The sequence below is a fragment of the Phoenix dactylifera genome, unplaced genomic scaffold (assembly GCF_009389715.1).
Source record: "Phoenix dactylifera cultivar Barhee BC4 unplaced genomic scaffold, palm_55x_up_171113_PBpolish2nd_filt_p 000598F, whole genome shotgun sequence".
In the NCBI taxonomy this organism is placed as follows: domain Eukaryota; kingdom Viridiplantae; phylum Streptophyta; class Magnoliopsida; order Arecales; family Arecaceae; genus Phoenix; species Phoenix dactylifera.
Genome location: NW_024067995.1, coordinates 153,317 through 179,453, shown reverse-complemented (window position 1 = coordinate 179,453; position 26,137 = coordinate 153,317). Strand labels below are relative to the sequence as shown.

At 42.9% G+C, this 26,137-nt stretch overlaps 2 protein-coding genes across 4 annotated transcripts; one reads left to right on the top strand and one right to left on the bottom strand.

Annotated features, from left to right (window-relative positions):
- Nucleotides 1-11,181: 11,181 nt before the first annotated feature.
- LOC120106661 lies at nt 11,182-22,800 on the bottom strand. The gene is made up of 4 exons (XM_039119686.1): nt 22,709-22,800; nt 20,891-21,317; nt 20,558-20,747; nt 11,182-11,276 (listed from the first exon to the last, which is right to left on the bottom strand). The coding sequence occupies exons 1-3, from the start codon at nt 22,798-22,800 to the stop codon at nt 20,670-20,672; spliced, it is 597 nt and encodes a 198-aa protein (XP_038975614.1). The 3' UTR covers nt 11,182-11,276; nt 20,558-20,669.
- Nucleotides 22,801-22,870: 70 nt separating this feature from the next.
- LOC120106659 (putative germin-like protein 2-1) lies at nt 22,871-23,771 on the top strand. 3 transcript variants are annotated; one of them, XM_039119684.1, is made up of 2 exons: nt 22,871-23,045; nt 23,181-23,771. In XM_039119684.1, the coding sequence occupies exons 1-2, from the start codon at nt 22,880-22,882 to the stop codon at nt 23,690-23,692; spliced, it is 678 nt and encodes a 225-aa protein (XP_038975612.1). In that variant the 5' UTR covers nt 22,871-22,879; the 3' UTR covers nt 23,693-23,771. The 3 variants fall into 3 exon arrangements, with proteins under 3 accessions (XP_038975612.1, XP_038975611.1, XP_038975610.1); XM_039119683.1 differs by having other exon boundaries at nt 23,136-23,771; XM_039119682.1 differs by having other exon boundaries at nt 23,130-23,771.
- Nucleotides 23,772-26,137: the final 2,366 nt, after the last annotated feature.

Here is a 26,137-nt window from a genome sequence, read left to right as displayed (position 1 = left end):
TGGAGGAGCCTTTTTATGACTGAGCATGAAGGCAAAGGTATGTGTATATTAGTTAGGATTATTTTTCTAGTTTTGTAGGTTTTATTTTCTGGATATCAACAGCTCAAGATATTCCTCTTCTCTTTAATATTATTTTCTCTATTGTCTTTCATTATAGTTTTCTTGTATCTATAACATTGAGGACAATGCAATGTTTAAGTTGGGGGAAGGGAAGTAATTTGCAAAAAAAAAAAAAAAAGTTTCTGCATTCTTTTCTAAGCAAATGCACATGTATTTTCATATTGAGTTTGTGCAACCATTAAGGCAAGGAACACATGCACATTATGACTGATCAGAGACCTATTATTAGATCCCCGCACAGGTACTTAATGATTATAGGAAGGCCTCAGGAGTTCACATTTGTTTAATGCATTTTTATTAAGCCATATCTGTAAAAGAAGTACGAGTATCCTTATCCGTACTAAAAGGTTCTTGATTTGGTTTTCACATAAAGATAGAGGCTGAATATCCCGGCTAGATCATCTAAGTGCCTTATGTTCCGACCTTGGTTGATCTATAGTCACGTTGCAGTCATATTATATGGTTCAGTTTACCTTCTCTTTTGATTAAAAAAAAAAATAAGGAGATGACAAGTCTAACCTCGTGGCGTAGTCTGGTTCGAGTAATTAAGCCCGAGGGGTGTTTCACCTAATGTCTTGAGCCAACTGGATCAGGAGTCATTGGCCGAAAACTCGCCACATGGACTTTGCTAGAGCCTAAGGAGGTTGGACTATTTTAATCACCATATGTGTTTAAAAATAATAATAAAAAAAAGCATGAATAGGGTTGGTCGGGCTGAATCCAGTGACATGTGGTAATGGCTTGTTTGACTCCATTGTATTGGACCTTTGTGTACTTTGGATATTTAGTTAGGATTAATAGCTCCTTCTTTTTATGCAAACCATTCTTGACAATTTTAGATAACATGAGATATTCCAAAAATTTGATGGATCAGGCTCTAATAAACTGTAGTAAACACTTGTGAACTTGAGTAGTACACCTAAAATTCAAGCGGTGCCATGTTGTGGTGGAGGTAGTAGTATTCCGAGAAAGTCATACTATTTTATGCACACTACACTTTCATATTTTCCTTGCTTTGATAGTTGCCATGCTTGAAAATATATATTAATTAATTATATGTGCATTAGCTTAAATTTTATTTCATATTTTTTTAGGATCTCATGTCATATCATTCATGATGTTTGTGGGTAACATTCCTGAAAACCCTCACAAGACAACACTCGTCCACTAGGATAACCTAGGGGTTTAACGGCTTGTTGCACGTGCTAAGTTCAATCGTGATGCCCTACGAAAGTGGGTACGTATCTTAGTCTTGTGTCTTTAGCTTCAATAAAAAGTCATAGGTTAGACCACATCTTTTGTGTCCTCATTATAGTTTTCTCGTTAATTACTAGAGACTAGTAATAAGCTAGTTGGGGGGTGTGATGAGAGCACAAAAGTGCGTTCTACACGTTGCTTAAATTAATATTATTGCTAACAAATAATGATAAAAGGGCTGCATTAATTTTATATTTTATTTGGCACAGATTATCGTAAATCAGAGTTTAAATATGCATTTGGTCGACTTCAAGCCTGATTACACTAGAACAGAATTGAACCTGGTCAAGCACACTTGCACCTGAGGGACACATGACAGCCATTTGGAGGCAATGCGTAATGACACATCCAAGGGCTTAGATTCATCAAGCCAAGAGGATCTGCAATCGGATCTCCCAGCTTCCTCCATAGCATCCCCGATTCCATCTGCACCCGTGATCATTCCCGCTCTTCTCCCACGCCCATCCCGCTGATCCCGCCTGCAGCCATCCAGCAAACCGAGATCAGCGGCCGCTTCTTCCTCGCCTCCAGCCATTCATGAGCATCTCAGCCCCCAGCAAAGGCAATCGCAATTCCCACGCGTCCGCCCGCCTCCTCCACTGATCCCGTCCTCCACAGCGTTCGCGAAGCAATTCTTCCGTGATCAAAGCTCCTTCTTCTTCAATCGATTCCAACTGATCACCTCCCGGCCGTCTGCCTCCTCCATCGCGTCCGATCTCAGCATCAGATCTGGCCGTGATCAGCTCCCGCAGGTTCCGCGTCCACTTTCCTCCTCCATTCCAACGATCCCAGCATCTCTACACCATCCGTATCCGTCCGCTCCGTGAACAGAGCTCCTCAGCGGTCCGTGATTCTTCCATCTCCACGTGCATTCAGCCCAGCATCCGTTCTCAGTGCCCCAGCCGGCCGCAATCATCTCCCAGCCCCATTCCTCTGCCCTAATCTTCTCACGCGGAAGATTATGTCTGCTTGATAGGTCGGGAAAGCTATAAAAAGGAGATGGGGGATCGGTTCAAGGGAGCTCCGATTTGGGGAAGAAGAGTGGAGCCGGGTTGCTGCAGTAGAAAGGAAAAAAAAAAAGAAGTAGAAAGAAACAGGGGATGCCCTGTTTCTGTTATTAAAAAAAAGAGTGAGAAAGAGAGAGGGAGATGATCGGCTAAAGTCCTAGGTGATGGGTGAAAGAAAATCATTTGGTGTACCAAGTTCATGATGTAAATTCTAATCCTTTGCTTTAAATGATTTATCTTTTGATTATGTCATGATTCTTATATGTTGAAAAATTTTTTATGATTTATGCTTATTGATGCATGTCTTTCTCGATTATTTGATTCATCGTTGACGTTATAAGGCACGTTGAATGCTTAAAAAAAGAATTCATGTTATCAAGAACATACTTCATAATTAAATTTTATCTGCTTATAATTCTTAAAGAAAACAAAAGAATCATAGAATTTATCGCATGAATTTGATATTATCAAAGGAGATTCTGGATCCCTACACCATCTTAATCTATCCTAACTTCGATTCTCTATTGACTGATTTATTTTCTATTTGCAAAACATCATCTTAATCTACAAGTTTATTGAAAAAAATTACATCTATAAATTACGCTAATAATCTATAGATCGTTCCCTGAGGAATCGACCTCGGACTTCCGAGTTATACTACTTGTGCGATTCTCCTGCACTTGGGAGAGCAATTTTTCGAGAGCACCAGCATCAAGCAAAATCACCAGCATGGATGTATGCCGGTTGAGATCCGCAGCAGAGAAGGACGGTCAGCCGGAGGAGGGCGGTCGACCGGATCAGTAAATGGCTTCGACAAAAGGAGGAGGAGGAGGAAGAGGGGGGGGAGGAGGAGAAGGCGATACATCTGCAGGGAAGCTTTGCGGTGGGTACGGGCAGACGGAAGGAGGAGGAAGAGGGAGAGGAGGAGAAGGAGAGCGGCCAGAAGGAGGAGAAGGAGGAGGAAGAGGGGGTGGAGGAGAAGGAGGCCATCTAAGAGAGGAAAAATAAGATGGGGACCAATGCGGCGAGGAGGAGGCGAAGGCAGAGTTATTTGGGCTGAGAAGGGTCAATTTAGGGCTGAGAAGGGTCAATGGAAGGGGTCACTACAAAAAAATTCATCTTTTCCGATGCTTTTTATAATCTTTACCGACGCTTATAAGCGTCGGCTAAAGTTCCCGCCACGCAAATAGAAGCGTCGCAAAAGCGTTGGCGATATCGGAGTGGCAAAAGTTTTTGCCGACGCTAACACAAAGCGTCGGAAAAAACAGGGATTTTCCGACGCTCATAAAAGCGTTGGCAAAAACAGAATTGCCGACGATTTTAAGCGTCGGCAAAAGTTTACCAACGCGTCGGCGTAGGCTTCAAGTTTACCGACGCTTTAAAGCGTCGGCGTAGGGCGTCCTACAGTTTTTATTTACCAACGCTTTAAAGCGTCGAGATTGCTATTTTTTTAAAAAAAATAAAAATACGAATATAAATTATAAAAAATTAAGGGTTCATATCATAGAACCCTTAACCATTACTAACATTAAAAAAAAAATCTGAACGAAGTAGGATTTGTATGAGAAGGGGTTAGGTACAATTGAGTTGGGGTTCATGTTTCTGAACACTGATCACATCCAAACAGGTTGAATATGAAAGTATGGTGCACACAGAATTACACCACAACCCAAAACAATGCAGGAGAAAATTGACAGGATGCAGGACCCTGTGGTGATTGAGTTCAGAATAATAAGAATGACAGATTGTCAGCTGCATATGGTTTCTGATGCAACCTGTTCAAATTTGACAACGACTCCATGCTGCTAACCAGGCTGAATTTGTGAAAAATGGGCACTTCTTGGCACCAGTATGCAAGATGTGACCATTTTATTTAGAATTAAATATGTGGAAGCAGGATGTGAGCCTAAAATGAAAATAAGTTATCCACATTCCAGACCATTTCGAGGACAAACATCGCTTATACACCTAGGTAAGCATCATTAAGCTGCTAACCCAGTCCACCTCACTACCATTTGCATTATATAAGAAACATAAAGTTACTATATCATGATTATATTACAGCTCTGTAGTATAATTTTGAGCATTGCACCTTAGTAATGTAGTCAAGTGAAAGCATAGGCCCATCATCCTCCACTAGCTGACCACATCTCAAGCACAAGCCTTTATAAAATCCAGGATGTGGAGGGCATGAATCCTCATCTGCCAGTTTCTTAGATGTACCTGTAGTAGAATATTCAGTTTGCTTGCGTAAGCTTTAGTTGACTATAAAGTGTAAGTCTTGCTCATCACTATGTAAAAACTTTAACAATTACTAAGATGTAGAAGCATAGATGACCCAAAGTTTAATTACAGCAGCAAAATAATAGTTGAAGGTTCCTAAAGCACTAAAAGTAGAATTTATAGTAAAAAACTAAAATGTAAAAGATCATATAAAAGTAATCAATTTTGAGGCGGTAAAATAAAGCACAATGCCAAAGTGCCTTTCTGATGCTGTACACTGACAAGTTGTTACTAAATTAAGAAATTTATCTATTCTTGGCATGCTCAAATGCTATACCATAAGAATCAAAAAAAGGACGTAACCAAGATAGTGTCGAAGTTCTTTTGACAAAAATTGCTTTCTTGAAGATGAAGTATCCTTAGAAATAGCCAGCACCGTGATAGTGATATTATAGAACTCGAAAACTATTCAAAAACATATTTACCAGAAACCTTACATGCTAAGAAATGCATCTTGGAAAATGACTCAATCTAGTTCCCCAAATCATGGAACACCTGGGACATGCTTTGGGAATGCTCAGCAGGCCATGGCTATAAGAATATCAAACAGTGCTGAGTACCGTTTCCCTTCTGACTCAAATATTTTTCAAATCTTTTTATGATTCCTACGTTACATACAATGACTGTTTTGAGCGGCTCGTTTTCAAATCACATATAGCTTTGACCTGTTCTGATTTCTTAATCAGGTGACTAAGTCTGGAAGCCTGTGGTGAAGTGTCTTTGACCACCATCATATCTGAACTCTGAAACCCAATAACTGAAAAAGTCACGGAACAGTTACTAAACAAATGTTGAAAGATAAGTTCGTTTACTGCAAAATTTTTAACTTTCACTTTTTTGGTTGGACAATTTAGTGTTCTACAATGAACTTAGTTATGCACTTTCAGACAATAGATGTTTTTGTACTTCCCAAGATTCTGCACTTAAGAGTGGCACACAAAGTAGAATGGATTATAGGACATTGTCAAAACACAAAATATTAGTTAGTAATTGTTTGACCATCCTCTGCCAAATTCTTGAGCAAACCTTCAGTCTTCATAAAGCTAAGGATTATAGCCTCCGCAAAGTCTAACAATGTGAAAGAGATTGGTTCTTATCGGGCTCCTAAATATTTAAATATTATGATTAAATTTGAAGGAGCTTGAAGTAATCATGGTTTTGAGGAAGCTCATTCACAAACAGGAAAGTGGGATAATTTTTGTTCTACAAACAAGTTGGATCTGCATTACTTCCAACACGACAGGATCCATATGCTGCATACAATATGATAAAAAATCAAAAGAAACAATTTATCTGGTTATTCTAATAAGGTGTTACACAAAAATTGATCCATCATGTCAACTATTTCAACTACATCTACTGGTCTTTTGGATTTGGGCACCATGCGTGGACCTATAGAACCTAGAACTTGAAAACGCTATCTAGGGTCCTGCAACCACTTTGAAATCTCTGCAAAAACCATTTCCACACCTGCTAGCTTAGTACCTCTTTTTGCTTTTTGTTTTTTTTTTTGGGTGTGTGTTTCTGTGTATATGTGTGTGCGGATGTCCACTTCCCTGCCTATATTTCCACAAAACCACAACCATAAATAAGTTTCCTCCAACTATTTGGGATGGATTTACATGCTATTACTTCCCTGTCATCTACTTCCTTATTACAAAAGTACTTCCAATTTTTCAGTAAAGGCAGTATTCTTCTTTGAGAGTTTGACATGTCACGAAGTTATAAACCCACATTCTCAATTTTTTGCAAATCTCCGCATCAATTACAAATATGAATAGTAAACACCTTCGGCTACAGGTCATTTCGCTATGGCCTTATTATGGTCGGCCAGGTAAGGAAAGATAAGTATAGGACGAGCAGGAAAAGTAGACAGGGAATTGAAAAGCACGACTTCCAAGAGGCTTAAGCAGTATATGCAAAATGAAAATTATTAATTGCAAAGACCCATTCCTATCTTTATAATTAGCATTCTCAACATTACTATATGTAGCTGAAATAGCTGCAACATGTACTTTATATTTCTATTCTAATCAATAAGTTGATTCTCCTTCCATGATTAAACTCAATTCTTGACTAAAATTATTGTATCTTTGATCATAACAAGCAATCTATAATATAAAAACATCCTAGCATAGGCTAACAAATTTTGCTCTGGTATTTCTCCATTTCTTCAAATGTGTATTTTTTGAATGAACGTATTGTCTCAACCTAGATTTCATTTCTGAAAACAGTATTTTTAGAGTTTCCTTTTTGTGTTTGGTAAGTAAAGATTCCTATATTTGGAAAACAGAATTTTTTTTTTGCTTCACAATCAAGATACTAACCAATAATACCAATATTTTCTTGATTTGTCTCGATCATCACTGATCCCTGAAGCTCTTTTATGCCCTCCAAGCTCTCCACTTTACGTCTTTTAATCCTGCATATGCATGTAGGAAACAAGAACAAGCATAACCCTAAATGTCAAAACCAAAATGATGCAAAATACTTAATTAGAAAATGATGCAAAATGATGTAATCCTGTCTGAGGATTACAATAGTGAAGAAACAGAGATCCAGGAAAGAACAAACTCAAACCTAGAAATGAAAAGGAAAAAACCAAAGAAAAGCAATGGTTGAAGATAATTAATTCTTCAATCAAATAACAATTGAAGATTTTGTTTTTTGAAGTTCCAAACCATATAAAGACCAAACATTCTAGTTCCAAAGAGCATGACTAGAGTTGGGCAACGGGCCGTGCCGGGCCGGCCCGGCCCAGGCCCCCCGGGCCAAAACTCTAAACGGGCCGTGCCTGGCACGGCCCGCTTATGAAGCGGGCCGTGCCTGGCACGGCCCGTGAGGCACGGAAGGCAAGCCCGGGGTAAGCGGGCCGTGCCTGGCACGGCCCGTGAGGCACGGAAGGCAAGCCCGGCCCGGCCCCCGGCCCCTCTATTGGTGGGCCGGGCCGGGCACGGCACGGCACGGGCCGTGCCAGGCACGGCCCGTAACGGGCGGTAACGGGCCGTGCCAGGCACGGCCCGCAACGTCTCTAAACGGGCCGTGCCTGGCACGGCCCGTAACGGCTCCAGACGGGCCGTGCCTGGCACGGCCCGTCTGGAGAGGGGGGAAGAAAATAGCCGTTTCCAACGGCTATTTTCGGGAAAAAGACGGTTTTGGCCCTCCCAACAGTCCTATAACGGCTGAATTGAGGGGTATTTTGGGAAAAAAAATTTTTTGGGCTTCTATAAATAGCCCATTCCTCCCTCATTCTCACCACACCAAACCTCTCATTCTCTCCTTCTCTACTGCTATTATTTCTCTCTTCTAAAGTGCTCTTCTAGCAATTTAATTTTTAGTTTGTTCAAGTGCTACACAAGAGGAGGTTCCTGTTGAGAAGAGAAGGTCGCTTCTGTTGAGAGCACAAGAGGAAGCTCGGAATCTCGGCGCTGCCTCTGCCCTCCGACCCTCTACTCAATTCCTCCTTGCGGTTAGTTTTTATTTTTTGAATTAATCATAGATATGTCATCTTTTGAGGAAAGTCAGTTTGGCATTCCTGTTTCTGAGGGGGAAGAAACTAATCCCCAACCCCCTGTTCCTAGTTCCTCTAGAACTGGTGAACCGAGTGAAGGTCAAACCTCTTCTCGTAAGAGGACTAGTACTGTATGGAATGAATTTGATAGAGTTATGGTTGAGGGAGTCTGGAAAGCTAAATGTAAAAAATGTGCCAAACTTTATAGTTGTAGTAGTAGTGGGGGAACAGGGCATTTAAAAAGACATCAAGAGAGTCATAGGATGCATGATTCTCATGCTCAAACTCAAAGTAGCCTTAATATACAAGGGGGATTACTTGTAGGTAATTTTGCATATAATCATGAAAATCAAAGAAAAGCACTTGTAAAATGGATAGTCAAGGATGAATTACCTTTTAGTTTATGTGAATCTTTTAATTTTGAAGAATATGTTCAATTAAACCTACAACCTGCTTACAAAAGAACTAGTAGGCGTACATTTAGAAGAGTAGCTATGACCAATTTTTTAGCAATGAAACAAAATTTAATTGAAACACTTTCTACTTTAAATGTAAAAATTTCATTAACTTCTGATATTTGGTCAGCATCTGTAGGTAGTAATTCTTTTATTGCCATTACTGCTCATTATATTGATAATGATTGGCAATTAAATAAACGTATTCTTGCTTTTCGTGCTTTTGATTTTCCACATTCTGGGCAACAAATTTCAAATATAATTTATCAAACTGCATGTTCATATAATATTAATGATAAAATTATGTCTATTACTTTTGATAATGCATCTAATAATAATTCTGCTGTTGTATTATTAAGAGACTCATTGCATCCCATATTAGATGGAAATTTACTGCATATTAGATGTGCATGTCATATCTTAAATCTTTCTGTTCAAGCTGGCATGGGCATGATTCAAGATGTGATTTCAAAAATTAGAAATGCAGTTTCTTTTATTCATGCTTCTAGATCAAGACTTCAAGAATTTAAGGAATTATGCATAAATCATGGTAAACGTTTTAAAAAATTTAAACTTGATGTAATTACTCGTTGGAACTCCACATATAGCATGATACATGATGCATACCCATATAAAAATTTATTAAGTGCATATATTAATGATCGTGGATTAGGATTTACATTGACTGAAACTGATTGGAATAAAGGAAAAATTTTGGAAGATTTTTTGCTTAGTTTTTATAATGCTACCAATGTTCTTTCTGGTATTTATTACCCTACTTCATGTTCATTTTTACAACAAGCATATATAATTAGTCAAAAATTTGCAGAACATAGATATGATGATGTTTTAATGCCTATTATTCACCTAATGGAATCTAAATGGAATGAGTATTGGGACAGGATATATCCTATGCATAACTTAGCTGCTGTATTTGATCCTAGAGTTAAATTAAATGGCGTGCTAATTTTACTTGATGCATACGCTGAAAATATGAATCAAGATGCTGAATCTGCTAAAGATGAGGTAAGACAACTTCTTTATGATATTTATGCTATATATGATGAAAAAATTCGTGGATCTAGAACACAAATACAAACCTCTATTCCTCCTTCTAGTAGTTCTCGTTCGTCATCTATTTTTTCATTCATTGCACAGAGAAGACACACACATGCTTCAAGTTCCTCTTCATCTTCTTCATCTTTAAGTAGTGAACTAGAATTTTATTTACGAAATGATCTTCAGTCTGCATATGATGAAAATCAAATAGAGAATCTAGATGTATTATCTTGGTGGAAGAGTGTTAGAAATCAATATCCTGTTATGTCTGCAATTGCACGCGATATTTTAGCTGTGCCGATGTCCACGGTAGCATCGGAATCCGCTTTTAGTGCAGGTCGGCGTGTTCTTGACGAAAAGAGAAGTAGGATGACGGGCGAAACGGTGGAGATGCTTCTCTGCTTCAAGGATTGGCTGGATGCTGAGGCAAGACTTCAAGATAAAGGTGGACATAATACAACATCCTCTGATGATGATGATACAAACACTACTGAAGACTGAAGACTGAAGACTGAAGACTGAAGAGTGAATACTGATTCACTGAATCACTGATGATTAGTAAGATTTCTTAATTTTTTATAATTGTACATTTTTATTGTATTCTGGAGGTCAGACCAAGGTCCAAACCTCGGCCCTTTCTTAGTTTCTTATTGTATTCTAGAATCTAGAGGTCAGACCAAGGTCCAAACCTCCCTTCATGTACCATTTTGATTGAAATTAATAAACTGGTAGGGGTCTATGCCAAACCCCCCACCATTAAGGTGGCTTTATATTCATAAATCAAGATTTCTTAGTGTTCATAATTTATTAATGTATTAAAAAAATTTTATCGGGCCGAGCCGGGCCCAGGCCCGGACCGTGCCAGGCCCGCGTGCCAGCCCGGCCCAGGCCCTTATGGGCCGTGCCGTGCTGGCACGCGGGCCGTGCCGTGCTTGGCCCGCGTGCCTAGACCGGGCCGTGCCGGCCCAGGCCCGAAGCGGGCCGTGCCTGGCACGGCCCGCTGGCCAGGATTCGCTAGCCCAGCACGGCCCTATCAAAGGGGCGGTGCCAGGCACGGCCCGTCACTGTAGCTGGCGGGCCGTGCCAGGCACGGCCCGCTTCGTGCCGTGCCGTGCCGGGCCGTGGGCGGCCCGGCCCAGTGCCCATCTCTAAGCATGACAACAAGACACAACACCATAGCGATCACTGAATAACAAAGGATCTGCTAACTACGTAATGGAATCCCATAATTCCTCGAGTACTAAACACAGGTTTAAGGTACAATCAAAAACTTTGTTCCATTACAATGTCAACCCTCAGTTACAAGAAGCACAAAATTTGTAAGAACAGTGAAACATACAAATTGCAACCAGAGCCATTTCAGTAGTCTCCTAACTTAATCCACTGGACCAGCAAAGTATGGTGACTAAGTGTCAAAAATGTACCTTAATAGTTGCAGAATCAGATTTCACCACTTGTCAATTAAGTACCTGCAGAAAGAGGTCTTGTAAGTTCCTCACTCGACAAAACATTTTAACCTTTCAGAATACCCAGATAATATTTATAGCATGGTTAGTGTCTTTATGCAGCAGACAGTGATACTACCTGTGCCAATCAAATTTGTACTTTATGGCATCGATGGATTTGAAAAAGCTCACAATTAACTACAATTTATCAACTGGAGTATGTAACAGGACTAGATACAGGCAAAATTCCATTTGAGAAATTAATATGCGATCCAGCACCAATAGGAAGCATAAATGGCAGATGGATACACAACCATGTACAGAAGTGTGCAGATCATTAAATGCATGCATATTTTCATAAGATTTTTCAATGCAATTTCCGACATAAACAAAAGTAATAGTATCCAAATTTGAGAAAAGATTACTTAAGGCAGCTAATCTTTACAGTGCTTATTCCCCAATAAAGGTATGGATAAATCCCTAGAAAGTGTGGCAGTGATGTCATGCCCCGAGCCCGACTCGGCGCGGCAGACGCCGCACGCCCGCACGGCGGGCCGCATGGGTGCGCAAGGCAGCAGATCATATCAAAGCAGATACAGCTTTTCAAAGATAACATAATTATTTAAATTGTTCAAAAGCGGTCTTACAAAATTCCAAAATAACATATGCCAACATAATTCAAATGTCCAAACTAAACTAACTAAAATGCCAATAACTGAAGAATCATCGGAAACTCTAACGCACTCCCCAATCCCGTGCGATCAAGCCTCTGGATCTGAAAAATGGAGAAAACAGAATAATGAGCTACACTAGCCCAGCAAGCCACAAAATACCTCAGAGTGGGGTCAGAGCATATCAGATCAAAATACAGGACAATGTTTGAAACAAATCACAAATAATATCATTTTTGTTTTTATAAAACTCTAATATCATAATCTCAACATGATAGGCTACGGCCACGTAACCCAGTGGCATGGGTTGCACAGAGTGCCAGAAACCACTATTGTTAGTCACCGGTGGAAACGGTGTCCAGAAACCACTATTCTAATCACCGGTGGCGCGGTGTCGAAACCGGTTCCTCACAGATTACAAGTCGACAGGTCCAACGTATAATCCCCATTGGCGGGGCCAGAATAGAACAGAACATATCATAGCCATGCTGAGAATATATATATATATATATAAAAACAGATTTCATAAATTTTTCAGTCATAGTTTACGGATTTCAGAGCATAATTTTCAAATGAAATTTAACATGCCAGACCCATTTTACTAAATACAAAACATATTTCAGAATTTAATCTAGTTATTTGAAAATCACACTTGAAGTATTAAGTTACTTACCTCTTCTCGCTTAATTCCTACTTCAGGTAGGCGGATCAGGTTCACCTGTTAACATTTAATTAATTTCTTTGTTAATTTCAGAGCTAAGCAAAAAATCAAAAATAATACTATTGGGTTTCGGGTTCGGGTTCGGGTTCGAAACGGGTTTCGGGTTTGGACTGGGTTCCGGATTTGGATTGGGCCCACAAAAGGGTACGACCCAAATAGGGCCCAAACTAGGCTGAACTGGGCCCAAATTGGGCCCACAAAAGATTATGGCCCATCTGGGCCCAACACTATTGAACTGGGCCCAAGTTGGGCCCCTAGTGAACCAGGCCCAAGTTGGCCCAGTTCGGCCCACGATGGGCCTTCATCTTCCCCAAACTCCCCATGGACAGGGGAGTTGGATAGCAAGAGAAGGAAGAGGGGAGAGGGGAAAGGGCTGGCTGGGGGGCCGACCTAGGTGGCCGGAGGGCACCTCTCGGTCGACGGCCAGCCGGCCGCCATGGCGGCCGGCGACTGTTGCTGTGGCCGACGGGAAGGAGAAGCAGCCGACTCGGTTGCTTGGGGCTGAAACAGGGAGAACAAAATCCATGAAAGCAAGGAGGAGGGATGCTTACCGACAGTCGACGGAGGTGGCGGATCTCGGCCGAGGGAGGCTCGGTCCGATGTCAAGCAGCGGCAACGGCGACGGCGACGCTTTCCGAAAGGAAAGTGGATCCCAAAACAGGGGAGGGCACGGGTGGTGATGGTGGTGGATCCGGCGGCCCGCCAGCCACTTGGGAGGCAAGAGCAGAGGAAGAAGAGGGAGGAGGAGGAGAGGAGGGGGGTTCGGTGGTGCCCTAGGGAAGAAGTAGATGGGGCTTTATAGCCCCATCGTAACGGTTCTCCGCCGCGAAAATCGCGGCGGTCAAGCGAGATCCACGGCCGATTCACGGCCGTGAATCGGCTGTGGATGGACTAGGAGGGGCGCCGCGGGAATCTTGCGGCGCCCTTGCCTTGTTTGCCCCTCCGGAGGAGCCGGAGAGGATCGCCCACGCGATCCTCTGTTCCGGCTCCTTCCCCAAATGAATCGGGGCTGAAGTCGGCGAGGGCTGCCGACTTCAGCCCCGTGTCTCACATTCTTCCCCCCTAAAAAAAAATTTCGTCCTCGAAATTTAACATACCTTAGCTTGCAAAAAGGTCCGGATATTTTTCCTTCATCTCGTCCTCCAGCTCCCACGTGGCCTCTCGTTCTGAGTGATTGCTCCACTGGATCTTAACATAAGGAATCGTGCGCCTCCTCAACACTTGCTCTTTTCTATCAACCACACGTACAGGCTGCTCAGGATATGTCAAATCTTCTCTAAGCTGCAAGGGAGCCACTTCTACCACATGGCTCATATCTGGAATATACTTTCTTAGCATGGAAACATGAAAAACATTGTGAACTCCAGACAGTGAAGGTGGAAGTGCCAATTTGTAAGCTACTGCTCCTACTCTTTCCAGAATTTCAAAGGGGCCGACATAGCGTGGACTAAGTTTTCCGCGTATTCCAAATCGCATCACCCCTTTAGTAGGAGACACTTTCAGAAACACATGATCTCCGACTTGAAATTCCAATTCCCTTCTTCTATTATCTGCATAACTTTTCTGTCTGCTCTGAGCTATCCGGAGGCGTTCCCTGATCAGCTGGATCTTCTCTACTGTTTGTTGCACAATCTCGGGGCCCATAATTTTTCTTTCACCAACATCATCCCAACAGATAGGTGATCTACACTTTCTTCCATATAGAGCCTCATAAGGTGCCATTTGAATACTTGCCTGGTAACTGTTATTATATGCAAACTCAACTAAAGGCAAGTGACGGTCCCAAGAACCTTTCATATCCATTACACAAGCTCTTAGCATATCTTCCAAGGTCTGAACGGTTCTTTCTGATTGGCCATCAGTCTGAGGGTGGAAAGCTGTGCTGAAGCTCAGAGTGGTCCCCAAGGCTTTATGCAAACTATTCCAAAAGTGAGATACAAACCGCGAGTCCCTATCGGAAACAATGGATACGGGTACTCCATGCAACCTCACTATTTGTTCCATGTAGAGCTCTGCAAACTTTTCCAAGGTCATTCCTACTTTGAATGCCAAAAAGTGTGCCAACTTTGTCAATCTGTCCACAATCACCCATATAGCATCATAACCTTTAAGAGTGCGAGGCAACCCGGAGACAAAGTCCATAGTGATGTGTTCCCACTTCCATTCAGGAAGTGGTAGGGGCTGCAACAACCCTGCCGGTCTTTGATGCTCTGCTTTAACTTGCTGACACGTCAAACACCGAGCCACAAATTGTGCAATTTCTCTCTTCATATTATTCCACCAAAATGTGCCTTTCAAATCCTTATACATCTTAGTACCCCCAGGATGCACTGTATATCCAGTATTATGAGCTTCCTTCATAATTTCATTCTTTAAATCGGAGTCATTTGGAATACACATTCTGTTCCTGTATCTCAATGATCCATCCTCATGAAGTCTGAATTCTGATTGAGAACCTGATTCAATATCACTTCTAAGCTTTTGCAACTTAGGGTCATCTGCTTGAGCAATCCTGATCCTCTCTTTCAAGGTAGGTTGGACACGTAAGTTTGCCAATTGTGCATCAGAGTCATGCCAACATACCTCAATTTCTGCTCTCCTCAGATCTTCCAGAATTTTCCTCTGAGAGGTGAGTAAGGCAGCAATACTACCAGTGGATTTTCTGCTCAGTGCATCTGCTACCACATTAGCTTTTCCCGGATGGTAATGAATAGACAAATCATAATCCTTCAGTAACTCTAACCATCTTCTCTGTCTCATGTTTAGTTCCTTCTGGGTAAAAAGGTATTTCAAACTTTTGTGATCAGTGTACACCTTACAAGATTCACCATATAAATAATGTCTCCAAATTTTTAATGCAAACACAACAGCAGCAAGTTCCATATCATGAACGGGGTAGTTCTCCTCATATGACTTTAATTGTCGGGAAGCATATGCAATAACCTTATCATTCTGCATCAGTACACAACCCAATCCTTTCTTTGAGGCATCACTGTAGATGGTATAACCTTCGCCACTAGAGGGAAGGGTAAGGATGGGAGCGGACACCAAACGTTGCTTAAGCTCCTGGAAGCTCTGTTCACATTTATCTGACCACTCAAACTTAACTCCTTTACGAGTTAGTCGAGTCAAAGATGCAGCAATAGAGAAAAAGTCCTCAACAAATCGTCTATAATATCCTGCTAGGCCCAAGAAGCTGCGAATCTCAGTAACACTATTGGGTCTGCTCCAGTTGACCACTGCCTCGATCTTCTTTGGATCCACATAGATACCCTCTTTAGATATTACATGCCCTAGGAACATCACACTGTCTAGCCAGAATTCACTTTTCTTCAACTTACCATACAACTGCTCTTGTCTTAGGGTTTCCAGTACTAACCTCAAATGTTGCTCGTGCTCGGCCTGGCTCCCAGAATAGATCAAGATATCATCAATAAAGACTACTACAAATTTATCCAGAAAGGGTCTGAACACCCTGTTCATCAGATCCATAAAAGCTGCAGGGGCATTTGTCAGTCCAAAAGGCATGACCAAAAATTCATAGTGCCCATAACGAGTACGAAAAGCAGTTTTAGGCACATCTTCAGCCCTTATCTTTAATTGATGGTACCCAGAACGAAGATCAATTTTAGAGAATATCTGAGCACCCTTTAACTGATCAAATAAGTCATCAATTCTTGGTAGAGGATACTTGTTCTTTATTGTTGCTTTATTTATCTCTCGATAATCAATACATAATCTCATACTACCATCCTTCTTCTTTACAAATAAGACTGGAGCTCCCCAAGGTGAAACACTAGGTCTGATGAAACCCTTATCAAGAAGATCCTGCAACTGCTCCTTTAATTCCTTCATTTCAGCTGGAGCTATTCTATAGGGGGTCTTAGAGATTGGTGTGGTACCAGGAATTAAATCAATTGCAAATTCAATTTCTCTATCTGGTGGCAAGCCAGGAAGGTCTTCCGGAAAGACATCAGGGTATTCATTCACTACTCGAATATCTTCCAATCTTTGATCTGATTGTCTGGTATCAACCACTGTGGCAATATACGCCATACTCCCCTTTCTAAGCAGCCGCTTAATTTGCATAGCGGAGACAACTCGAGGGGAGGTATAAGCACCACTCCCTACGAAGCTGAATTCGGTATCTCCGGGGATCTGAAAGTTTACCCGTTTCTCATGGCAATTAATGGTGGCAAATTGTGATGCTAACCAGTCCATACCGAGGATTATGTCAAAGTCATGCATATCTATAACTATCAAATCAGCAGGCAAGTCTCTACCTACTATCTGAATCGGACAAGTCTTGCAGACCTGGTTACCAATCATCCCGCTCCCGGCAGGAGTGCTAACATGCAGATCATACTCTAATTGCACATAAGGCAGGTCATGTTTTTGCACAAATGTAGATGACACAAAGGAATGCGTAGCACCAGAATCAAATAGTGTATAAGCATAAACAGAAGCAACTGACAATGTACCTGACACCACCGTGTTGGATGCCTGAGCATCCTGCTGAGTCAGTGCATAAATACGACCCCGTGTGCGCAGTCTCCCCCCTTTCTGCTGCTTAGGAGAAGAAGGCTGAGCTGACTGAGCCGGAGCAGGAGAAGCTTGCACTTGCTGGTTTCTTGAAGTTTGAGGCCTCTGAACTGATCGAAGGTCCTGTTGAGGACACTCAGCTACCTTATGACCCTGCTGGCCGCATCTGAAACAAGCACCAGATAATCGTCTACAGTGTTCAGTCTTATGCATACCACCACATGCATCACACTTATGCTTCTCTTGCTGAATAGTCTTTCCATCAGATCCTTGCTTCCCTGATTGCCAAGATTGGTTATGTGATTTTGCAGTCTTGCTAGAATTTTGTCCACTGCGAGCATCATAATCTCTGCTTCTCTTCTTTTGTTTCTTATCTTTGGCATCATAGGTTTCTTTCCAGACAATTTCCAGATTCTTAGCCCTGTCTACCAGATCATCATAGTTTGTCGAGTGTATTGCGGCCAAACTCCGACGTAAGTGAGGCTTCAATCCTTCTTCAAATCTCCTCATCCGGGACTCTGCATCCATGACGAGGGTGGGAGCAAACCGAGATAGCCTGTCAAACTCTGCCTCATACTCATCTACAGTCATAGTTCCTTGATTCAGATTGAGAAATTCCCTCTGTAGCTCCCTCAGGCGACTGGATGGAAAATACTTGGAGTAGAATGCTGTGCGGAATCTCTGCCAGGTAAGCGCCTCCTGCTCGGGTGCCAATGTGCGCTCCATAGACATCCACCAATGATGAGCTCGGTCCTGAAGCATATAGGTGGCAAATCTGACCTTCTCTTCATCGGTGCACTCCATTGCCCTGAAGGCTTTCTCCATTTCATTTATCCAGGTTTCGGCCTCTTGAGGACTAGTGGTGCCTTTAAAAGCCGAAGGTGCCATTCTCTTGAATTCTGCTATACTCCTTCTTTGCTCAGGAGGAGCAACATCCTGCTGGACTGGTTGCTGAGGTTGTTGCCTCTGTTGGCGTACTAACCCGACGACCTCCTCGATCAGTTCGAGCACCCGAGTATGATTTCCGGCAGCAGCTTCTGGAGTTGATTGACCCTGGGGCCCTGAGTTATGCGATGCCTCGCCCGTTTGGTTAGTGGGGGCTCTTCCCCGAGAGCGCCCAACCATCCGATTCAAGCTACGGACACGGCGAGGCGGCATTCTGATTCAATGAAAATATATAAATTTTAAAAATATTTATCCAAATAGAATAATACAAAAATAATCAAAGCAAATGAACATTATCCCTTTGTCTAGTTACTACCCCATCTCTCAACTTTCCAACGAATCTTAAGGATCTTAAAACTTAGGCTCAAATATGACTGTTTCAAACATAATCCCTATGAATCTGAAACCTAAGCTCTGATACCACCAAATCTGTCACGCCCCGAGCCCGAGGCGCGGCAGACGCCGCACGCCCACACGGCGGGCCGCACGGGTGCGCAAGGCAGCAGATCATATCAAAGTAGATACAGCTTTTCAAAGATAACATAATTATTTAAATTGTTCAAAAGCGGTCTTACAAAATTCCAAAATAACATATGCCAACATAATTCAAATGTCCAAACTAAACTAACTAAAATGCCAATAACTGAAGAATCATCGGAAACTCTAACGCACTCCCCAATCCCGTGCGATCAAGCCTCTGGATCTGAAAAATGGAGAAAACAGAATAATGAGCTACACTAGCCCAGCAAGCCACAAAATACCCCAGAGTGGGGTCAGAGCATATCAGATCAAAATACAGGACAATGTTTGAAACAAATCACAAATAATATCATTTTTGTTTTTATAAAACTCTAATATCATAATCTCAACATGATAGGCTACGGCCACGTAACCCAGTGGCATGGGTTGCACAGAGTGCCAGAAACCACTATTGTTAGTCACCGGTGGAAACGGTGTTCAGAAACTACTATTCTAATTACCGGTGGCGCGGTGTCGAAACCGGTTCCTCACAGATTACAAGTCGACAGGTCCAACGTATAATCCCCATTGGCGGGGCCAGAATAGAACAGAACATATCATAGCCATGCTGAGAATATATATATATATATATAAATAGATTTCATAAATTTTTCAGTCATAGTTTACGGATTTTAGAGCATAATTTTCAAATGAAATTTAACATGCCAGACCCATTTTACTAAATACAAAACATATTTCAGAATTTAATCTAGTTATTTGAAAATCACACTTGAAGTATTAAGTTACTTACCTCTTCTCGCTTAATTCCTACTTCAGGTAGGCGGATCAGGTTCACCTGTTAACATTTAATTAATTTCTTTGTTAATTTCAGAGCTAAGCAAAAAATCAAAAATAATACTATTGGGTTTCGGGTTCGGGTTCGGGTTCGAAACGGGTTTCGGGTTTGGACTGGGTTTCGGATTTGGATTGGGCCCACAAAAGGGTACGACCCAAATAGGGCCCAAACTAGGCTGAACTGGGCCCAAATTGGGCCCACAAAAGATTATGGCCCATCTGGGCCCAACACTATTGAACTGGGCCCAAGTTGGGCCCCTAGTGAACCAGGCCCAAGTTGGCCCAGTTCGGCCCACGATGGGCCTTCATCTTCCCCAAACTCCCCATGGACAGGGGAGTTGGATAGCAAGAGAAGGAAGAGGGGAGAGGGGAAAGGGCTGGCTGGGGGGCCGACCTAGGTGGCCGGAGGGCACCTCTCGGTCGACGGCCAGCCGGCCGCCATGGCGGCCGGCGACTGTTGCTGTGGCCGACGGGAAGGAGAAGCAACCGACTCGGTTGCTTGGGGCTGAAATAGGGAGAACAAAATCCATGAAAGCAAGGAGGAGGGATGCTTACCGACAGTCGACGGAGGTGGCGGATCTCAGCCGAGGGAGGCTCGGTCCGATGTCAAGCAGCGGCAACGGCGACGGCGACGCTTTCTGAAAGGGAAGTGGATCCCAAAACAGGGGAGGGCACGGGTGGTGATGGTGGTGGATCCGGCGGCCCGCCAGCCACTTGGGAGGCAAGAGCAGAGGAAGAAGAGGGAGGAGGAGGAGAGGAAGGGGGTTCGGTGGTGCCCTAGGGAAGAAGTAGATGGGGCTTTATAGCCCCATCGTAACGGTTCTCCGCCGCGAAAATCGCGGCGGTCAAGCGAGATCCACGGCCGATTCACGGCCGTGAATCGGCCGTGGATGGACTAGGAGGGGCGCCGCGGGAATCTCGCGGCGCCCTTGCCTTGTTTGCCCCTCCGGAGGAGCCGGAGAGGATCGCCCAAGCGATCCTCTGTTCCGGCTCCTTCCCCAAATGAATCGGGGCTGAAGTCGGCGAGGGCTGCCGACTTCAGCCCCATGTCTCACAAGTGATTACAGTAAGTTGCCCAGAGCACAAGGTTTTGGAGCTGAGAATGAGAGAGAATGAAGTAATACCTTACTTCCTAATTGCTTATGACTCAACAAAGGAGGAATAGAGAACAGAGGAAAGCTTTTTGTTTTTATGCAGGAAGGAGAGCAAAAGGGAAAGAAGTGGTACCAGAAGAGAGGGTTGGGGTCTCGTCATATAGCCTTGGAAGCGTGCTACGATCCCTACCATTTCTCCTTCTCTTTTCCTCCTTTCTCTGCACCTCTCTATCTATGCAGATTTTTCATTTCATCTTGTATGGACTGAAGTATTCATTCTTTTCCGCTCTGATTGCGGCCTCACAAGCAGTACATACCAACAACTGCAATTTCACAAAGACAACCAAGCAATAACCTCAAACAAGGGTTTGTCGTACGTCGCAAAGACAAGAAACCCGAAAAGAAGCTGAGAACTAGGGTTCTTGGAGCATCAAGATAAAGAAAAAGAGAGGCAGAGCAAAAAAACCTGTTCGATGAGGCGATGAACGGGGCTTCCGTTGGACATCAAATTCGTCGTCTCCTTATAGGTATTCCTGAAGAGCCAGAGAAGATCGTAGGTGAACTTGGCCGGCATCTCGTACACATAAACCCTAACCACCGACAGCCCCGACCACGGATCCGCCGGATCCCCATAAAGCCTCCCTGTTTCCTTCCCCCAGATCTTGTCATCGAGCGCTTTTACCGCGGCTCCGCCCGCGTCGGCCGCGACGGAGGAAGATCCGGCGGAGACAGGGCGCCGGGAGGTGAGGAACTTCTCGAGAGAGGCGACGAAGGAGTAGAAGAAGAAGATGGAGGCGAGCACGAGGAGGGAAGAGGTACTAATTATTAATATGTACGGTTCATCGTTGGAGAGGAGGAAGGAGGAGGGGAAGGGCCCGACGCATATGTTGGGGCTGAACGGAAAATTGCCGACGCTTGTAAAAAGCGTCGGCAAAAAAGGGTCGGTAAAATCCCATTTTCTTGTAGTGGGTGATCGGGCTATTTGGGAATAAAACTAGCTTCCGATGACGCATAGAAGTGTCGTCCTAAGATTGGCTATCGACGATGCTTTTAAACATTGTTGGAAGCCAATATTAGGGCGACACTTCAAAGCGTCGTGGTTTCGACTAGGTCTCCGAAGACGCTTTTAAGCATCGTCAGAATTCAATATTAGCAGGTTGGTTTCGCACGGTGCTAATAAGCGTCATCTTAGTGTAATTCCTGCCCCGACGCCACTAAAAAGTGTCGGCAAATTTTTGCAGGGTGACTAAATTGCTAACGCTTTTTTTTAGCATCGGCACATGAGAGTCGGAATGTACTATTTTTCCTGTAGTGTTATTATTCCATTCCAGCTCTGCTTGTTCTTCCTCCAAGAGTTGTATTTCTCGACGGGTGTTGGTTTGTTCTGCTTTAAGGAATGAGAGTCGGTCCCGATGCGCAATTTATCTTTTGTGGCCTTGGAGGGGTAATTGATAGAATTTCTTTTTAAGCCTAAGAAGTGGCTTGTATAAAGCGAGGATTGATGACCTCCCGACTATTTCCAACATCCAATAATATAATTTTCTTAGAATCCTTTCTTTCTTTATAATAAAGTAGATAGATTTGTAATAATTTCTTTACTAACGACTGAACTTTAGATCAAAGCAATTTTTTAAATTGCTAATATATAGAAAACTCCTTACTCTTTGGATTCAGAAGAAGGGCCAATGAATAAAATTTCCTCTTGACTCTAAATAAAAAGGTATCACAAATCCGATTAAGTGCTGTTGAATGATATTTCATGGGTTTAATATGTAGGTGGATAGGGTGGTATAAAAAGGTCTGAAATGAGATAGATGTAAAGGCAAAATGGAATGGTTTCAGGGAGATAAAGAATATCTAATAGCTTGAAATCTATTTCAATAGAGATTATTCACTCTTTTATAGTGTTTAATATACATATATATATATATATATATATATATATATATATATATATATATATATATATATATATATATATATATCATGTGCATGAGTGCGTAATTTTAGATTCTTTATTCTTGCTATCTTTTTCGTCAGAATTTTTTAAAAATCTTCAGTTTTTTTTAATTTATGAGTCTTCAGAACATAGAATTTCTGGACTTTGTGTCGGAAAATAAAAAATCGTGAAGTATATGAGGACCCAACATGGCTCCGCCTCTTGCGAACGGTTTGTGGTTCTGGGGTCTGCCAGAGGTGGGTATATATTTATATATATTATTAAGTAAACAATGTTGATCGTACATTTTTTTGACCATGTGCTCTAACACCAAGACTATCAAACCTTTTGATCTCTATGACTGGATACACACAATAGACTGCGTCTACGGCCTGCAGAGCAAGTAGTTTGTGTGAAACCTTCATACCTAACCTCATAGACTCTTCTACTGCGTTATTAGAGCATGACTGGTTCCATCTCCTGGTCTATATATACCGATCCTCTCCACGCCTTCTTATGCCGCCAAATACCCTCATTTCCTCTAAAGATTTAATTTCGTATAGGAAAGAGATGGCTTGCCATATCCTCCTCTTTGCTCTCCTTGCCCTGGCTTCCTCTCGCGTGATGGCCTCCGATCCCAGCCAACTTCAAGACTTCTGCGTTGCTGACCTCAAGTCCCCTAGTAATTACTCTTCACTCTTATCTTATACTAGTTTCAACATAATGGTTTACGAGTTACCCTTTGTTGCTTAGCTTCTTCCTTTGGATGCAGTCCTTGTGAATGGTTTTGTTTGCACGCCACCAATGCACGTGACAGCGGACGACTTCTTCTTCTCCGGCCTCGATATGCCTAGCAACACGTCGAACCAGCTTGGGTCTAAGGTGACGCAGGTGAATGTGAACCAAATTGCAGGGCTCAACACCCTCGGCATCTCCTTGGCTCGAATAGACTATGCACCTTACGGTCACAACCCACCACACACCCATCCTCGGGCCACCGAGATCCTTACAGTGTTAGAAGGCACGCTCTATGTCGGCTTTGTCACATCCAACACCAACAACGGCAACCTTCTCTTCACTAAGATGCTCAAGAAGGGTGATGTCTTTGTGTTTCCCGAAGGTCTAATCCATTTCCAATTCAACTACGGTCCAATGCCTGCCGTGGCCGTTGCAGCCCTAAGCAGCCAGAACCCTGGAGTGATCACTATAGCCAATGCAGTCTTTGGATCAAACCCACCCATCTCTGATGCGGTTTTGGCCAAGGCCTTCCAAGTGGGCAAGGATACGATCAAGTATCTCCAGGCTCAGTTCTGGGTGGATAACAACTAGTGAAGAAGGCCACAAACGGCGTAGTGCAAGTGTCAGCACATATGGTTCATCTTGTGAATTGCTTCCACAAAGCGATTGTTTGGCATATGGTTAAATAGGTGTCTGTTTAGTCGACCAATAAGAACACCCGCTAGTTTAGAGGTGTTCATTTGTTTGGTGTACGTGTATCGTATTCTATATAATTTAACTTCATAAGGATTAGAAATTTCTCTTTCTTATTATAGAGTTTTTTATATAAACGTATTGTTTCTATTGAAATTTTGTATAAAAAAATAATTGGGCCCTATCGAAAGTGCAGAGCCCAGAGCCGTTATCTTCAAAGGATCACCCATCTTTCAATTCTGCAATGCATCAATTGTTCTCTCTTGCTCTGTTTGCTCGCTGGCAAGTTTGCTAGGTTCTGGCTCCAACCTTTAATGGTAGCTGCTTCCAACATACCCCATAAGGCCATTTTAACTTCTGCAATATGTCCTAGAAAGTTGTCAACTCGGTTGCATCTTGAAGTGATTAATCCAGCTTGAGGTGATAGCTTAATGATCAAAGATTGAACAAGGGAGTTGCTGGATGCTGGTTTACTTTGACTTGGTAGTCTGTTTAGTCGACTGTATCTTGATGCTGGACAATTGGAATCAACACTAGTATCTATTTTCTAGCCATTACTGGGAGTGCTCCTGTGTCATTGTCTTCTAAAGGAAGCAGGTTGTTTGCTTCTTTCCTAGCCTTTCTCCAAATTAAGTACTATATCAATTAATGTACCATAATTCAGGACACTATCTGGTGTCCCAGTTATTTGAACTCCAAGATCAAGCTTTATTTTGATGTCCCAGTTATCACATAACATCATCTAATTTAACCTTTTATCTATTTTATAATACGAATAAATTAGATAAAGCTATTAGAAAAGTATTTTGCCAAAAATTTTTTTATGGGCCAGCCATCAACAAATTTGACAGGAAAAACTCTGTTTTAATTTGTAGTGAAAGATTCTAGTTTACAAGAAAGTCTCTCTTTTCCCTATTTTTTTCTCTTTTTTTATGATAAGAGAGGTAATAACCACCCTACCTTTATTAAGGATTTGAAAAAGGAGATATAATAGATGATGCTCCTGCTGCTACACCTAAGAGGGAGGAGTAACAAAGAGTGGAGATATACAACTTCAGAAAAACCGAGATAGAGTAGGTATTACAAGCTTTCATCAACTGAAGGAAGAGAACCATCTTGACTTATAAAAGGAATAGGGTAAAGAGATCAAGGGTTGAAAACTGGCCTGCACTAGCTGAAGGCTAAAAGTATCATCATTTGAAGGCATAGATGACTAAGAGTCCGAAAACAAAGATGACTGACAATCCAGTAGTTTAGAAGCAAGTCAATCCAACTAATCACAGAGTTATGACTATTGTGGTTCAAATTTGGCCCGAGGGAGATGCTGGTGGAGTCGAGGGAGCCGCCAGTGATTGGAAGGAGAAGACAGGTGCCACCTCCTGTGCGACGGCCGCGGACCTGCACAAAGTTTCATCAGTATTTCCGATGAGGGCCCTTCGACGATCAAGTTAGAGTGGAGTAGATTTGGTCCAGCCCAAAAGTCCTTTACAAGTTACCTGACCGAGCTATTTATAGTCCCGGTAGAGTGGCCCAGGTGGCAGAGGCACTGTCAGCCCTCATCATGAGAGGTCGGCTTGACGGGTAATGGGAGTAGCTCGGCTTCCCGGGTTCCGAGGCGTGCTCGGTGGAGCGCTCCGAGCTCGAAAGTTGGAGCGTACTGCTGAGGTAGGCGGCCCGAGCTTAGTTGGGGCGGGTCGGCGAATACTGGAGGCACCCCAAACTTGGTCGGGGGAGTCGGTGAATGTCTAAAGTTGGTGGAGCCTTCGGCGGAGTCTCGAAGTCGAGCTGACTCGGGGCAGAAGTGTGGATTCGACTGGTTGGCGTTGACGTTTATTGGGCCGAAACTGGACGGCCTTTTAGTTGTGGGCTGGACGATCCATTTTTTCCCCTATTATTTGCCCCCCACTTCCGAGGTCGAGCTGCCTTGCAGCTCGGACGATGGAACTAGGCAGACTTCTAATCATCCAGTGCTTCAATCACATAGGCAAGAAGAGGTGTGTACCAAACTGGGTATGCCTTGGCATATTTCTTGGCCGAGAGCTCGACGTCGGACTTGGGAGGTTCGAGCTGCTAGATTTTCTTAAGTAGAATCTGCCGTAGAAATTTTTCAGTGTTCCACGTGGGCGTTCCTTTCTGGAGGTTTCAATCATTAATTTTTCGTCCCCCGAAGCACTCCGACTGGCGAAACGTGAGAAGCTGGCCATTAATGCTCCCTTCTCCGAAGCGTCTCGTCTGGCGAAATGCGAGAGATCAGCCATCAGTATTTCGAACTTCGGAGTGCCCTCCATAATGATCAGCATTTAGTGGGGGCGATTTGGAGAGATTTGTTGAGGCCGTCTTATG

Excerpts from the sequence above, each read along its gene's own strand:
- LOC120106661 (XM_039119686.1), bottom strand. The coding sequence starts at position 22,800 with ATGAGGTTAGGTATGAAGGTTTCACACAAACTACTTGCTCTGCAGGCC. Across the intron at positions 21,318-22,708 it reads CCAGTCATAGAGATCAAAAG|CCCCAACATATGCGTCGGGC; the intron begins GTTTGATAGTCT and ends TTTTCCGTTCAG. Across the intron at positions 20,748-20,890 it reads TTCATCGCCTCATCGAACAG|TTGTTGGTATGTACTGCTTG; the intron begins GTTTTTTTGCTC and ends GTGAAATTGCAG.
- LOC120106659 (XM_039119682.1), top strand. The coding sequence starts at position 22,880 with ATGCCGCCAAATACCCTCATTTCCTCTAAAGATTTAATTTCGTATAGG. Across the intron at positions 23,046-23,129 it reads TGCTGACCTCAAGTCCCCTA|ATGCAGTCCTTGTGAATGGT; the intron begins GTAATTACTCTT and ends TTCTTCCTTTGG.